Source organism: Hydractinia symbiolongicarpus, chromosome 6 (assembly GCF_029227915.1).
Source record: "Hydractinia symbiolongicarpus strain clone_291-10 chromosome 6, HSymV2.1, whole genome shotgun sequence".
Classification (NCBI taxonomy): Eukaryota; Metazoa; Cnidaria; class Hydrozoa; order Anthoathecata; family Hydractiniidae; genus Hydractinia; species Hydractinia symbiolongicarpus.
In genome coordinates, this window is record NC_079880.1 from 13,187,716 (window position 1) to 13,205,052 (window position 17,337).

Here is a 17,337-nt window from a genome sequence, read left to right on the forward strand (position 1 = left end):
CCAAAGACAAGACTGAGTGTAGTCAAGCCCCCTTGCTGACTCATTCCGGTTAAAATATTCCTATCTCAGCTCTTCTAAAAAGAAAACATATGACTCGTGACTGTTAATAAGGGGGTCATCACAGAAAATTACTGCTCTATCGTTGCAATGTATTTTCCTGCCGTATTGAAATTTATATTTGTTATGTAATTTGTGTTGTCCTTGTGTTGTCCCGTTTGTGCTCTGCTGTAGAGTTCGCTCTGCGGTGGAGTACGAGATGCATTATATTCGTTAGTTTTGTGTTGTGATGTCCCGTGTTAATTATGTAAAAAGAATAATTGTAATTTTGGTACTATTTTTAGTTAAATTTTCCCCTTGAGTCTGTTTTGTTTTGCACATCTTGCACATCCTTTTTCTGTGCTAGCAGTCTTCAACATGTAGCGACAGGGTCGAACATACATTATAGTAATAAATTCGCTGTTGAGTGAAATTAGTCTTTCGTACATCACAGGAGTTGTTCTGCATTTGAGCATTATTTTCAGTTGTTTTCTCTCACTTGTAGTTGGCTTGGCTTACGCCACTATATTTCTAGTAAGTGTTTATTTCCTAATATATATATCATGTTACATGTGTTATTTGTTACTTAAACTTCGCCTTGTATTTTGTTTGTTTAGCGAGTAAGATTGTTAACTACTCCGTTGGAATCGTGTCTTTAATTTCCAAGCACCTACAATGTATCCACCTGTGTACCATTTGGTCGAAGGCTATGGTTGTATAGTGACCATTATTTAAGTTTCCGCAATGGTTGATAATAGCCCTTAATTGAAAATTTTTACGAAATTTCACTTCTCCATCTACGGTAAAAGGTATGGAAAGGGTACCAGGGTAAGCATTAATACGAGAGGCAATTTTTGACACAAGGCCGTTGGCACTGGAAAAACGTTTTAGCTGTAAAATGAGATGGGAACCGCACGACACTACCTCTTCTTCAACTTTGATGAGCGATTTGATGAGCGTTGCAAACATGGCAGAAGTAAGCATTGGTGTCTGACAACTCCTCGCTTTCAAAGAAATTATCTAAGGAAGATTTTAACGTGGGGTGCAGAGAAAGTTGGATGCATGGTGCTATAACTTCTGAGGAGCTGGTAATATGACATGAATTGCAAGTGGTTGATGTCTTGATGCCAATACTAAAAAGACTTCCAAGAAATGGAAAGTCTAATGACAGACCAGGTAGGAGATATTCAAGAACCTCGGGGACGTCGTGCTGAGCAAAGATATTAAATGCACTTCCCTTCGCGGCTGAGATATGATGTTTCATAGCACGCAAAATAGGAGGGATTAACTGGACTTCTAGAAACAGCCAAACTTTGAAGAACACCTACAAATGCTTCGCCTAACTTTGAGGTTGTTTTGCTGAAAGAAATGGCTTCTCTAACTTTTGGAAGGTTATAAAAACATTGTAAGATTGAGTTTGCATAACATGTGTTTCCCAAGTTTTTTAAGACCGCTATTCCTAAAATCAGGGTTAGATGGCAATGCGACTGTTGTTTTGGAAGACTTTGGAGCAAGTTTTTCGGGTTTTTTGACTTTACAAGATTTTGTGTGATTTGCGGAAGATTTATCAGGGGTTTTTGATTTCTTACATTCCATATTTGTAACAGAAGAAACTTCAGGAATGGTTTGGGCCTTTTCAGGCTCAACCCAAGTGGTAGAACTTCGAGATATCCAGATGTAAAAAGAAGCACTCATGGAGGTAAAAGTTAGGGATTTTAATAGGGAACGTAAAGGCTTGTTAGGGAAACCAAGGCGACGAAAACAGGTCCTTACTGATTCTGAACAGAAACCCCTTGCACCCACCTTAATGGCAAAGAAATGCACGATCCATCAATTGTTTTTCATAGCATAACAAAGTGAAGAATACTTGTTAAGCTTTCGTTTGCGCCAAAATTCCGTGTTCTCTTCACATGGACAAGTCAGTTCTACCACAATTACAGTTTTGGAAGAACTGGATATTAATAAGACGTCTGGGCGTAGTTGCGTTATTGCAATGTATGGTGGAACAACTAGAACGGAATCTAACTCTGACAGTACTTTCCAATCGGAAGCAAGGTGAAGAAGGCCTGGACACTTTGTATGCCTCTTCTTAGATGGTGATTGACCGGCCGAAATGAAATTATTTTGTTGCACTTGGAAACCTTAAGGGGTTCATATGATACCAAAAACTCTTTTAATGCCTTAACCCTATTCGGTCCGGGGTTTTTCGAACATACTATGACTGGGGGGGGGGGGGGGGGCCGCCCCCCCTCAATAACTTTTCATAGGATTGTTTAAATTGAATCAAACTTGGCACACTTACAGTGCGTCATAAAAGGAAAAAAATGGTGGCAATAAATTTTTGCTTGCGTCAGCACATTTTCTGTGACGTCAAGGGAAGCTTGAAAATTGTTAAAAAAGCCACTATCTGCTTAAAATATAATTACTTTTGTTCTAGAGCGAATTTACATTCTGTTTGAAGTTTTTGAAAGCTAAATAAAATTTTTTTAACATATCTTCCGGTTTTTACATGGATCGAATAAAAAATTGCCCAAAAATCCGTTTTTGTCCGATTTTCGGGTAAAATATGAAAAAATCGGGAAATCGGATTATTCACGTGTCAAAATTATTCGAAATGATTCTTCTTGATGAAACAAAGTTGTGTTGCAAGTTTCAAGTTCTAAGGATAATCCTAACAGGAGTTATTATATTTTCCCCATTATAAGGATTTCATAGAGATTTTAGGGGTAGTTTCGAGTAATGGCCAATATCAAAGCCTCTGAAAGGTATGGGACCTAAAAATTTAGCATGCAGGTGTCTAATAGATAAATGTTAAAACTCAGTAAGTATTATAGCCATATAAGAAAGCAATCAGGAGTTATTAAAAAAAAAACCGTCAGGGGGGGGCGGAATCCCCCCCCCCCCGGACTGAATAGGGTTAATCAAAACTATTAAAACCGAGTCGTGACGGTATGTGCATCTACCCTGCGTAAGGGAGGTCCTACAGGCACCCAATATGTGAGAGACATTTGAGGATGGTTTCTTGCACAGAATGCAACCTTTGTCTTTTTCAATTCCCCATCTCACAAGATTGGTTGGAGGGAAGGGTGTCGAAGGTTGCCCCTGACACTGTGGCAGTAAAAGAATTGTTCTCCAAGATAAATCATTTTTCACATAAGAGCACCATTTTGTCCAATTGCCTTGCAAATGCAACTGTACAGCTCTGGCATGGTAAATATCTTCTTCATTTTCTTCAATGATATTGGAAACAAGCTTTCAGTAAGCATAAGTGCCTTTTGGTGGTATATTTTTGTGGTCTAAGAGCACTAAGCCAGCTCGACCAGTCTGATGCAAACATAAAATCCTTTTGAAATCGAGCTGACTATCCGCCGAAAGAACTGCCTCACTAACTTTCCAACTCCAGCTTTTAAATCTGGTACGCACTTAGACACACAAGGGTCGCCAGAATCTCTTAGTAACATATGTCCATTGATTTTGGCAGACTTGAGAACAGATGCAAGACTTTTCAGGGGAAGAGGACAAGGCGATGTCGAGGAATATAAGGAAATGTTGGAAATTGAATGATGTAGTTTTAACCATTTCCTAATGAAAACAGAAAATCTTTGCTCTGGTTTTGTGATAGTAGATGGAGAAACTTCATAAATTAATAATGGCCAGCGGATTCTGGGAATTAACAGATGGTGTAAAAACCAAACCTTATGGATCCCTTTATGAAAGGACCTGTCTATAGTTATAAGTTTGTCTTCGGCATCATTTAGAAATTCTTGTATTGCAGCAGAATCAGACAAGGATGAGTTTATTGTTCTGCCTAAAAACCTAATTGGATTAGAATGAATGGATGGAATTTTTTCGCTGCCAACTGTAAACGGTGAACTTTGGACGACTTTTCCCTTATCAATAACAATGCTGCGTGATTTAGAAGGCCTAAACGACATGCCTACCCAATCAAGAGCTGTTGTACACCCTTTTAATAAACTTTTAGTACTTGGAATTGACGTGGACATTAAGAATATATCATCCATAAAGGCTTTCATTCGGGGTTGGTCGGGGATTTTTTTTTAACTACCTTCAGTATCAATAAGGCTGGGGGTAACAAACATATTCAATAATAACGTTTATAGCTGCAAGAAATAGTATAATGGAAAGTGTACAGCCGATAAAAATTCCCCCACAGTGTTGATGCCAACTGGATGAAACAGAAGCCGAAAAAGACTTACTCCACAGGCTGTCGTGGTATAGCTGTATGAGCCCTACCAAGGATTCTGGTACACCATAGCGTCCGAGAGCCATAAAAATCAGCTTGTGCGGAACTTAAGGGTACGCATTAGCAATATCAAGCCATATGGCTGAAAGTGAAGAATGTTGTGCCTTCGCAATCTTAAGTGTGGACCAAACAAGAGACATGTGTTCCCAGCAGGCCGGAATTTTTTCCATACAACCTTTTTGAATGGAAGTATTAATAAAGTTGTTTTTCTTGATAATATGCGATAATATGTGATTCTACGTGCTTGGAAATCAAACTAAAAAAGAGCTTTCCTTCAACATTCGGAAGAGCTATGGGGCGAAAATCCTTTATGTTGGATGGACAAGGTGTGTTGTTTTTAGGTATGTAAACTTCTGATGCAATTCTTCATTGCACAGGAATAAAAGACTTCTTTAGACAAGTTTGAAAAATTTTAAACAGAAACGATGCAATATGAGGACAATTCTTATATACTTTGTAAGGAATTTGGTTCAGCCCCGAGAGGAAGCATTTCTACGAGAATGTAGGACAGCTTGGAAATCCTTGAACTTTAGCTTGGAAGAATCGAAAGCTGAGACTAGATTTGGTGGCGAAGGCAATCCCGGGAGATCTGAAAGAGGTATATGGCGTGAAGGATCGTTCAAGGTTGAATGTTTGTGTGAATCCATTTCGTCCTGGGCAACTTCAAGTTTTATTGAACATTTAGGATCTAAAATATTTTTTTCAGCCTGATAGGGATTCTTAGAGTAAGCCAGGCGTGCATTCGACATTTTCCAACGTCTTTTCCTATTCCGCCCACCTCTGCAAAGTAACCTTAACTTGGCCATTATATCATCTAAAAGGTTTTGCATGTTGCTTTTCTTAACCAGGTCAGATGTGCTCTTAAGAGTTCAGAGTAGATTGTTCTTCTCATTCACCAAACTGATGCTGCGTAAAGCTCTCCTGTTCAAACCTGATAGGTTGTGCTGGGGAAGTGACCTTACACCAAACAGGTGAGACGCATGGTAGTAAATTGTTGATTCCAACAGCTCCACTTTTTTGACAATGGGTAAGAGCCTAGAAGATTGTGAAAAAATGCATCATCAAGGGAATTCCACAATTTTGTGTCAACTGACTTTGGCCAAGCAATAGGTTGTTTCCATTTCATAGTGCTAAGATGGTCAGGTTCTGTTTATTGCTGAGAAAGAACACTGTCGGAGTTATCCGGGTTAGCTTTCAGCAGCCGAGACTTTTCAGTGGAATCAACAGCTAGCACATCTTGCAAAACAACTTACACGGTTTTAATGTCCAATGCTTAGTGGAAGGGAGTAATCCCCATTTAGAAAGGTGAGTGAAATTATCGGGGCCATCGGAGATTTGAGCCTGTTAACAAAGTCTTCAGCTTTTCTGTAGGGTAGGAATTTGTTTCTGCCGTTATGAACGGAAAGATGACAATCAGTGGCTTTGTGTCACGGTAAAGTGAGCGATACAATTTGAGAGGATACAAGTTTATGGATGTCTCAACATTCATTAAATGGTTTTTCGGGTGTTCGTCTAGAATGTGAATAGATTTTCGACAAGGATGTTCGGGTTGTGATGGTCCTTCACCTATCTTAGCTTGTGATGGCACAAAATCGGGATGGGCTTCAAAAATACGTTCTTTTCAACAATCGAAACAACGACGAAAGATGCACAGACTGATGTGTCACCCAGCTGTTTTGATGGATGTTTAATAACACCTGGTTCAATGTTAAATGCTGATTTGAATAGAGCTTACGCCACTGCGATAGTTTCTTAGCGCGAGCTTTGTAACAGCATGTTATCACAGTTACCGATCAGGCATACCAGGGAACAGCATGCAGCTTTCGATACAATCATAAGTGACAACACATATCCGAAAGCCAGTAACTCGTACGCAACTGTTTTTCGCCTACTATCCTACGACTCAAGTCTTGATTCCATATTTCCATACCAGCTATGTAACATATGTATAAAATTTATCAAACTCTGTGAATCTGGAAATTTGGCCCATTCCATGTCAGGACTTTGCGTACCACCTTATGCATTATTCAACACAATTGGCTATGCTTGTCCTAACCAGTTTCCCTCCATCTCGCGATATCTTGGAATTGATGCGTGAAATATCTTTATTCTCACAATGTTCTGCCTGAACCAGCTATCCTGATCGCTTTTAGAGAGAATTGGAATAACTATGTCGAAAGGTAAATCTAGTCTTTTAAGACAGAGAGTTTAATGAAAAAAAGGAAGTTTCTCTCCAATGAATAAGCCATATTCATTGACACCGTCCGTCAAAACCAATAACTTTTGCTGAACTTAGGAAAAATAAAAGTCGACAGCTGCAAATCGTAAATTAACCGAAATTTGGCCGAGCATGCTACTTCACCAAACATGGTCAGCAAGTCAAGCACTTGGTTCCAAAGTGGTTATTTACAGCCCTTAAATTGTAGTGCTTCCGACAAGAACCTACACTTTCTACAGTGATAGGTATAGAAACGGTGCCAGGGTAAGTTGTGACAGGAGAACAAACCTTAGACACAAGAACTTTGATGAAAAGGGTTTACATTACAGCAAGCTGCACTAAAGTATCTTGTCTACAGGGACGGTGGGTGTAAATAGAATTGGGATTAGGCTCCCAGAAGAAGGTGCTGAATACACTTTCTTGCTTATTACAAGCATGAGTACTGTCCAACTTGGACCTATAACTATTCTCTGAGAAAATCTTAAAGAGAAAAAACAATCCTTCAATCACAAACAATACGACACAAGTCAGAGCTAGAAAAAATGTATATCTCAAAAATATATAATATAAAAAAGAATTAAATAAAAACCCTCCTGTGCGCCAGAACTTGTGACTCTTGCTGTAGCTTTCCACATGTGTTACCGGGCCCTAACACTCAGCCTTACACAGGAGGTTGTCATGACAGGACCAGCCTTAACATATTTTGAATAAGACAGCAGGGTTGTCAAGCCTGAAGACCAAGCAACTTCCTGAACTGGGGTAATAAGTGGGGTCCTTACACCCAAAGACAAGCTGAAAGCAAACCCCCTTGCTAAGGTTCTTTTAAGTTACCAGCGAAGAGTGAGCTGAACTCTTCACCCTCTGGGTATTGACGGTAATTGGTTGAGTGTCATTTTTATTTTGGCTAACCTTTTTAGAAGGCTCCTTCTGGCGAGATGAAACACCCTTGGTCTCCACATTGGGCAAAGCCTGCTTGGAGTTGGGTAATTGCATTAAGGAGTCAGCTGAAAAAACATTGGATTATATATATCATGTTTACATATTCTACTTTAATTTCCCAGCACCTGACTCCATCCCGCTCGAATCCCGCTCACTGCTTGGCAGTGATGAACAAAGTAGTTCTTCTTCAATATGACTGTGTAAGTCATTATACTCGCCTGTCATGATCAGAGGTCTGATCGGGGTGAAGCATATGTACCTGACTCCATATTAAAAAAAGCAAACTATTTCTTCCTCTGCTGATGACCGTCCGCGGACTTCTTCCAGGTGACCCAGCTAGACATCCAGGGTACTTAGGTTCAGAAATATGGGTCGAAACCAACCTGCCCTTGGTTAAAGTTCTGGTAATCTTTTCAAATGTGTTGTGTCCTTTTTATTTTTTTTAATTAATTCCTTGACAAAAGGGAGAATTGCGCTTTAGAGGCATTTTCTCCAGAGGAGTACAACCTCTAGCTTATTTCCAAAGACCTAACAGGTTTTGTTCATCATTGCGGTGGCTAGCCACCCCATCTTATATATTAATTCCCTTGCGTGAGTAAAACTGTGAGTCCACGACACGGAAATCACGGGTCACTTTCTTATGACGTGGCTGTACGCTAAAATTTAACTAAAAAGATTAGGGATGTACTTCATAGAAATCGCACATAAGGTGTAAATATATAACCCGCTGCTAATAACGATATAAATATATATACCCTTATGCCAAAAAACTCTATGTTAGCATATATATATATAAGTATCGCTACATATGAAACGGTATTAGATATTCACAAAGCATACGGACTGTTAAATGAAGTTCCTAGCATAAAACGGAAATTGTGTTTACGAAAAAGATGGCTGTTCTTTTTGAGTATTCTCTACCCTTTCATTCAAAATAAATCTTTAAAAAAACATTTGAAGAAGAGCATCGTTTTATAAATTAATCATAGCAAGGTTCTGTAAGGTTTTTTCATGTTTTATTTTCAGTTTTTATTATATTATTGTTGCCAGACATGTTTTATAGCTAGCATCATAAAAAGCCAACCACCACCAACAACTAGCTAGCTAATATATATATATATATATATATGTAGCCATGTTCTTTATACCTAGCTAAGTCTCCAGTTTATATTTAAGTGACTAGCTATTAGCTGCTGTAGCTAGCTAATGCTAGCTTTAAACGAAAGATTCCCAGTATATATATTCCCACAAAACCCATCAAACGTTATTAACCCTGAAAATTTTAAACATTTTCCTGGTTTTTTTTGGTTTGCGAAGTTCTTTTCCTCCAAATATTCTGAAAATAAAGTTCAGAAATTACTTATTTTTAAAATGTAAATTTAATTTGCTTCAAATTGTGGTTTTGACATTTTCATGTAAGAATTTGTGGGCAAAAACCTTAATCAGCATGCTAAAAGAACTGACTTTTCTTAATTTAGAATTACTAAACACAACCATTTTCTTACATTTAGTGTAAACTTTTGTGCGTATGGCTTATATTTAATACACCAAAAGAGCTATATACTTTGTTGATTTCAATTTTATACTCTTTGTAAGCTATTTTTTTCTTCTTTTTGACATTTTGAATTAACTTATTGTTGTAGAAGGCATATAATATACATGCATATAAAAAAATGGAATTTTGCAAATTTCTGTTTTACCACTCAATTTTTACATTTTATAAGTTATTTGGAACAGAATGGTATGAAATAGACCAAAATGCCTGATCTTAGTTGTTTTTAATTTACAGGCTGTGTCTGTAAAACTTTAAGGGGAACATTTGGTGGAAGACAATGGCATGACATATACTGATAGAACTGATTTTTGTTGTGTTAGATGTTATATCTGAACCTTTTTGACATTTTATGTTAATTTTGCGAGGAAGGACCATATATATATATACAGAAGAAGAATTCAATTTTACACCTTGCAAGCTTTGTTTTTCTATATTTTGTATAAATTCTTACTGGGGAGGACTCCGTGCAATATATCGAAATGACTGATCCTTCTCTATTTAAATTTGATGTGTTCTAAATTGTATATAGTTTTGGAAATTTTGTGTAAGATTTAATGGGTAAGGGCTAGATGCAATATGTCAAAAAAACTTTTTTTGTTGAATCAGAAGCACTCCCTACAACCATTCTTTTTTTTACAGTTGAGAAGCTTTTGTGAGGAAAGAGTGTATGCAATATTATCGAAATAACTGATTTTTGTTGCAAACTGTCTTTCTTAGGCATTTTGGATTAAAATATTGTTTTAGAGGGCATATGCAGTAGATATATGTACCGAAATAATTAAATTTTGCAAACTTTGATTTTGTCGTTACCTCTCATTTTTTACATTTTGATTAAACTTTTGTGGGAGACCGTCGGTATGCGAAGGACCAAAATAAGAGATTTTAGTATTATTTAGAATTTGTATTTTGTGTTGCAAAATTGGTGCAAAAATTGACATAAAATAAACTTATATACAGATTGATTGCTGTTGTTTAACATGACTCATTATGACTTATATATATATTTTATGAAAATTTGTGACAGAATACTATGTGAGATTTGAAATTTTGTTTACTTTATTGATGGTAAAACAGCATGCAAATTGCTAAAAGGACTTTATTAATTTTAGATTTAAACACCGTTATTTTGTTGGCATTTTGTCTAAAGTTTGGTGAGGAAGGACCGTATGCAATATATCAAATGTTTTATTGCATTATAATTTATCCTTGCAAATCCCTTTTTAACACCTTAGATAAAAATTTCTACTTAGGCAAAATTTATTGTTTATTTTTCACATTTTGTGTCAACCTTTGGCAGGGTTTGCAATAAACTAACTGATTTTAACATATACCTTTTATCACCAAGGAGCTTCGCAAAGCTATTATGCACAGATCCAAACTTCGTCGCATATATAACAAATCACGATCAAAAGAAAATTGGTCCAACTTCACTAGACAGAGAAACTACTGTGTTTCCTTATTACGAAAAACCAGACGTTCGTATTTCAAGGGTTTACGTATGACAAGCATTACTGATAATAAAAAGTTCTGGAAGTCTGTCAAGCCATTGTTTTCAAACGTTAGTTATAACACCAACAAAATTATCTTAATCGAGAAAGAAAAGATAGTCACCGACGAACAAAAATTATGCAAAATCTTCAATGAATATTACACCAACATCACGAAAAATTTACCAATCAAACCAAACGATGATACACATACAGCAACCATTCACGATGCAATCCACTCGTATACTAATCACATCAGTATTTTGAAAATTCGTGAAAATGTGGGTTATGATGAAAAGTTCTATTTTTCGCTGGTTGAACAGCCTGATGTTCTCAAAGTCATCAAAGACATGGATGCAAAGAAATCTTCTGTTAGTGGTGATTTTCCAGTTTTTATGTTGAAAAAGTTTATTCATATCTTTGTTCCTATCCTCACTAATATTATAAATTTTTGTTTACAGTCTAATATTTTTCCTAATGATTTAAAACTTGCAGAGGTTATACCTGTTTTTAAGAAGGATGACTGTAATGATAAGGAGAACTATAGACCTGTTAGCTTGCTTCCCTGTTTATCAAAAGTTTTTGAAAGAATTATTCTTAATCAAATGCACACTTTTATGCATGACAAACTCAGCCCTCATCTATCAGGCTTCAGAAAGGGTTATAACACACAATATGCTCTCATTCGAATGATTGAACAATGGAAAAGCACACTTGATAATAAGGGTGTAGTTGGAGCAGTGCTAATGGACCTTTCAAAAGCTTTTGATACTATCAACCATGATTTGCTTATTGCAAAGCTGCATGCCTATGGTTTTTCTGAATCTTCTTTATTATTTATTCACTCATACTTGAAAAATCGTTTTCAGAGAACCAGAATAAATTCTTCTTTTAGCGAATGGCTTCCTCTTCAAGTTGGAGTTCCACAAGGATCAATCTTAGGACCTCCTTTCTTCAATTATTCTATAAAAGATTTATTCTGGTTCATTATTCAATCATCCCTTTGTAACTTTGCAGATGATAACACCTTATATGCTTGTGAAAATTTATTAGAAGATGTAAAACAAACACTGCTTACTAATTTGGTCATAGTTAATAATTGGTTTTATGAAAATTACTTAGCAATAAATTTGAAAAAGTATCAATATATTGTATTAGGTCATCACAATGAAAGTTTGATATTTAACCATTTGAAAATTGCGTGTAAATCGTCTGTAGTGCTTCTTGGTGTTACGATTGACTCGAGACTAAACTTTCATTCGCATGTCAAAAACATCTGTAATAAGGCTAGTAGGAAACTCAACGTGCTTCAAAGGATATCTTCCTTTTTGACACCCAAGATGAAGCGTTTTCTCTTCAATTCATTTATTTTGTCTCAGTTTTCTTACTGTCCCTTAGTATGGATGTTTTGTGGAAAAGTTGCGAATAATCGAATCAATCGTATTCATGAACGTTGTCTAAGAATCATACAGGACGATATAAATGGCAGTTACGATGAACTTTTATCTTTATGTAATGTTAAAAATATTCACATCATCAATTTACAGAATTTAATGAAAGAGGTTTACAAATTTTTAAATGGATTGTCACCTCTATATATGAACGAGATATTTTCTGTTAGGGAAAACAAGTACAACCTTCGTTGCTTTAATTTGATCAGGCGACCAACTTGTCGAACAACGTACTATGGCTTAAATACTTTATCAAATATTGCAGGGAAGCTATGGATATCTGTGCCTGACGCTACAAAGAATGCTCCTTCTCTCGAAGCCTTCCGTAGCTCAATAAAATTTTGGGAAGGTGATGTTTGCACCTGTAAAATATGCATGGATATACCATACATATTTTAACTTTACTTATTTATTTATTTATTTTTCTTATTTTTTATCGCTGTTTGCCTTGTTTTACGTTTTGTTGTCGATTTAAATTAGTTATTTAAATACTATTGTATCTATCGACGTTAAATAAAGAGAAAATCAAAAATCAAAAATCAAAATCAATATACAATGAGAGAGATTTGTGTTTGACATTGATCAGCTTTTTTGTATATATGTGGCGTTTTGAGTGATTTAAATTTTATGGGTGAGATGTATGTTGAAATGCTTTTAAAAACTTTTTACCGAATAATTTTCGCATTTGTCAGATGGTCAGAGCAGTAATTTTGGTAGATTTAGATTTTAAATGTCACATATACACTGCAGTTGTTGGACACCTTCAATTTTTTTGGTCATTTATATAATAATGCAGATGTAAGATGCGCACTGCTGTATTGTTTGTTTTTTGATGGACATATATCTGTTGCATAAATTAAATGGAATACAGTGGATTCTTCCACCGGAAACAGCTAGTTGTAAATTATTTTCCCTTTTCTTCCCTCCCATTATTATTATAAGCGCAAGTGCGGGCGCGTTTTGCGGCTCTATTTTAGTTTTGCTACACGAATTTTGTTATTTAAATTTAAAAGGGTTAAATTACGTTAAATTACTGTAAGAAGCACTGCAAAGGGGCTTGACATCATCTTGTCTTTGAGCTTGATGATCCCACTTATTACTCCAGTCCAGTAGGCAGGCAGAGTTTGGTCACTTTGCTTTCAGGACTGACAATCCTGCTGCCCTTAGTTATTTTAGAAAAAACTTTGCAAGGGGGTAGATTCTCTTATCTGGTCTTTGTGGTGTTACGGCCACGCAGATTACCCAAGTTACAACAGGCTGGTACTGTCAGTTAGGGTAAACACCTAGTTAGGCTGCATGACCTAATTAGGCGAGTCGTTTAGTTAGGCAACGTGATTTAGTTTAATTTTGACCAATTATCGTCTTATTTGCATCGCGCATTGGAAACTTATGGCCCAAACCTTGTGTGGCACTATTTGTTGTTTTAAATAATGGATTTCAACCTTTCACGCTGCAAGAGAAAAAATTAATATGGCGGACGAAAAAGTGGCAGTGTTCACCTAAATAGGCAACACTTAACCGAATTAGGTTATATATTTCATTTCAACATAATTCTTACTTGTGCAGGAACACATCAAGGCACAAGTGACTTTCGGAATCATGGTCGCGTAGACTATCCATTCTGAAAAAAAAATTTTTGCGAATTTTTCATAGGAATGTGTGAAAAGCCATGTCCTAACTAGGCTACAATAAGTCGCCTAAATAGGTGGTATGCCCTAATTAGCCTACTGTCGCCTAATTAAGTGTTTACCCTGACTGACTGTCATGTCAACAGCAGGTCAACAACAACAATTATCTGTGTAAGGCTGAATGTTGGAACTCCGTAACACATGTGCAAAGCTACAGGCAGAATCACAAGTCCTGGCGCACAAATAGTTGTTTCCTTTGCATTATGAATAATTTTAAATTTATTGGTTTAAGGATATTCACGTTCTGATAAGTTTTATTTATCTCATTGCCTATTTATTCATTTCGAATTGCTTTAATATACCGTCCGTGGACCTCTTCTGAGGTGACCCAGCTAGACATCCAGGGTACTTAGGTTCAGAAATATGGGTCGAAACCTACCTGCCCTTGGTTAAAGTTCTGGTAATCTTTTCAAATGTGTTGTGTCCTTTTTATTTTTTTTAATTAATTCCTTGACAAAAGGGAGAATTGCGCTTTAGAGGCATTTTCTCCAGAGGAGTACAACCTCTAGCTTATTTCCAAAGACCTAACAGGTTTTGTTCATCATTGCGGTGGCTAGCCACCCCATCTTATATATTAATTCCCTTGCGTGAGTAAAACTGTGAGTCCACGACACGGAAATCACGGGTCACTTTCTTATGACGTGGCTGTACGCTAAAATTTAACTAAAAAGATTAGGGATGTACTTCATAGAAATCGCACATAAGGTGTAAATATATAACCCGCTGCTAATAACGATATAAATATATATACCCTTATGCCAAAAAACTCTATGTTAGCATATATATATATAAGTATCGCTACATATGAAACGGTATTAGATATTCACAAAGCATACGGACTGTTAAATGAAGTTCCTAGCATAAAACGGAAATTGTGTTTACGAAAAAGATGGCTGTTCTTTTTGAGTATTCTCTACCCTTTCATTCAAAATAAATCTTTAAAAAAACATTTGAAGAAGAGCATCGTTTTATATATTAATCATAGCAAGGTTCTGTAAGGTTTTTTCATGTTTTATTTTCAGTTTTTATTATATTATTGTTGCCAGACATGATTTATAGCTAGCATCATAAAAAGCCAACCACCACCAACAACTAGCTAGCTAATATATATATATATATATATATGTAGCCATGTTCTTTATACCTAGCTAAGTCTCCAGTTTATATTTAAGTGACTAGCTATTAGCTGCTGTAGCTAGCTAATGCTAGCTTTAAACGAAAGATTCCCAGTATATATATTCCCACAAAACCCATCAAACGTTATTAACCCTGAAAATTTTAAACATTTTCCTGGTTTTTTTTGGTTTGCGAAGTTCTTTTCCTCCAAATATTCTGAAAATAAAGTTCAGAAATTACTTATTTTTAAAATGTAAATTTAATTTGCTTCAAATTGTGGTTTTGACATTTTCATGTAAGAATTTGTGGGCAAAAACCTTAATCAGCATGCTAAAAGAACTGACTTTTCTTAATTTAGAATTACTAAACACAACCATTTTCTTACATTTAGTGTAAACTTTTGTGCGTATGGCTTATATTTAATACACCAAAAGAGCTATATACTTTGTTGATTTCAATTTTATACTCTTTGTAAGCTATTTTTTTCTTCTTTTTGACATTTTGAATTAACTTATTGTTGTAGAAGGCATATAATATACATGCATATAAAAAAATGGAATTTTGCAAATTTCTGTTTTACCACTCAATTTTTACATTTTATAAGTTATTTGGAACAGAATGGTATGAAATAGACCAAAATGCCTGATCTTAGTTGTTTTTAATTTACAGGCTGTGTCTGTAAAACTTTAAGGGGAACATTTGGTGGAAGACAATGGCATGACATATACTGATAGAACTGATTTTTGTTGTGTTAGATGTTATATCTGAACCTTTTTGACATTTTATGTTAATTTTGCGAGGAAGGACCATATATATATATACAGAAGAAGAATTCAATTTTACACCTTGCAAGCTTTGTTTTTCTATATTTTGTATAAATTCTTACTGGGGAGGACTCCGTGCAATATATCGAAATGACTGATCCTTCTCTATTTAAATTTGATGTGTTCTAAATTGTATATAGTTTTGGAAATTTTGTGTAAGATTTAATGGGTAAGGGCTAGATGCAATATGTCAAAAAAACTTTTTTTGTTGAATCAGAAGCACTCCCTACAACCATTCTTTTTTTTACAGTTGAGAAGCTTTTGTGAGGAAAGAGTGTATGCAATATTATCGAAATAACTGATTTTTGTTGCAAACTGTCTTTCTTAGGCATTTTGGATTAAAATATTGTTTTAGAGGGCATATGCAGTAGATATATGTACCGAAATAATTAAATTTTGCAAACTTTGATTTTGTCGTTACCTCTCATTTTTTACATTTTGATTAAACTTTTGTGGGAGACCGTCGGTATGCGAAGGACCAAAATAAGAGATTTTAGTATTATTTAGAATTTGTATTTTGTGTTGCAAAATTGGTGCAAAAATTGACATAAAATAAACTTATATACAGATTGATTGCTGTTGTTTAACATGACTCATTATGACTTATATATATATTTTATGAAAATTTGTGACAGAATACTATGTGAGATTTGAAATTTTGTTTACTTTATTGATGGTAAAACAGCATGCAAATTGCTAAAAGGACTTTATTAATTTTAGATTTAAACACCGTTATTTTGTTGGCATTTTGTCTAAAGTTTGGTGAGGAAGGACCGTATGCAATATATCAAATGTTTTATTGCATTATAATTTATCCTTGCAAATCCCTTTTTAACACCTTAGATAAAAATTTCTACTTAGGCAAAATTTATTGTTTATTTTTCACATTTTGTGTCAACCTTTGGCAGGGTTTGCAATAAACTAACTGATTTTAACATATACCTTTTATCACCAAGGAGCTTCGCAAAGCTATTATGCACAGATCCAAACTTCGTCGCATATATAACAAATCACGATCAAAAGAAAATTGGTCCAACTTCACTAGACAGAGAAACTACTGTGTTTCCTTATTACGAAAAACCAGACGTTCGTATTTCAAGGGTTTACGTATGACAAGCATTACTGATAATAAAAAGTTCTGGAAGTCTGTCAAGCCATTGTTTTCAAACGTTAGTTATAACACCAACAAAATTATCTTAATCGAGAAAGAAAAGATAGTCACCGACGAACAAAAATTATGCAAAATCTTCAATGAATATTACACCAACATCACGAAAAATTTACCAATCAAACCAAACGATGATACACATACAGCAACCATTCACGATGCAATCCACTCGTATACTAATCACATCAGTATTTTGAAAATTCGTGAAAATGTGGGTTATGATGAAAAGTTCTATTTTTCGCTGGTTGAACAGCCTGATGTTCTCAAAGTCATCAAAGACATGGATGCAAAGAAATCTTCTGTTAGTGGTGATTTTCCAGTTTTTATGTTGAAAAAGTTTATTCATATCTTTGTTCCTATCCTCACTAATATTATAAATTTTTGTTTACAGTCTAATATTTTTCCTAATGATTTAAAACTTGCAGAGGTTATACCTGTTTTTAAGAAGGATGACTGTAATGATAAGGAGAACTATAGACCTGTTAGCTTGCTTCCCTGTTTATCAAAAGTTTTTGAAAGAATTATTCTTAATCAAATGCACACTTTTATGCATGACAAACTCAGCCCTCATCTATCAGGCTTCAGAAAGGG

The 17,337-nt window shown here is 35.4% G+C and overlaps 1 protein-coding gene across 1 annotated transcript in view; it reads right to left on the minus strand.

Annotated features, from left to right (window-relative positions):
- Window positions 1–2,386: 2,386 nt before the first annotated feature.
- Window positions 2,387–17,337, minus strand: part of LOC130647074 (uncharacterized) — an 87,564-nt gene continuing 72,613 nt past the window's right edge. Inside the window, exon 2 of the mRNA XM_057452797.1 lies at window positions 2,387–4,404. Coding sequence (XP_057308780.1) covers window positions 3,342–4,070 — 729 coding nt within the window. The 5' untranslated portion in view covers window positions 4,071–4,404 and the 3' untranslated portion in view covers window positions 2,387–3,341. The remainder of the gene's footprint in view (window positions 4,405–17,337) is intronic.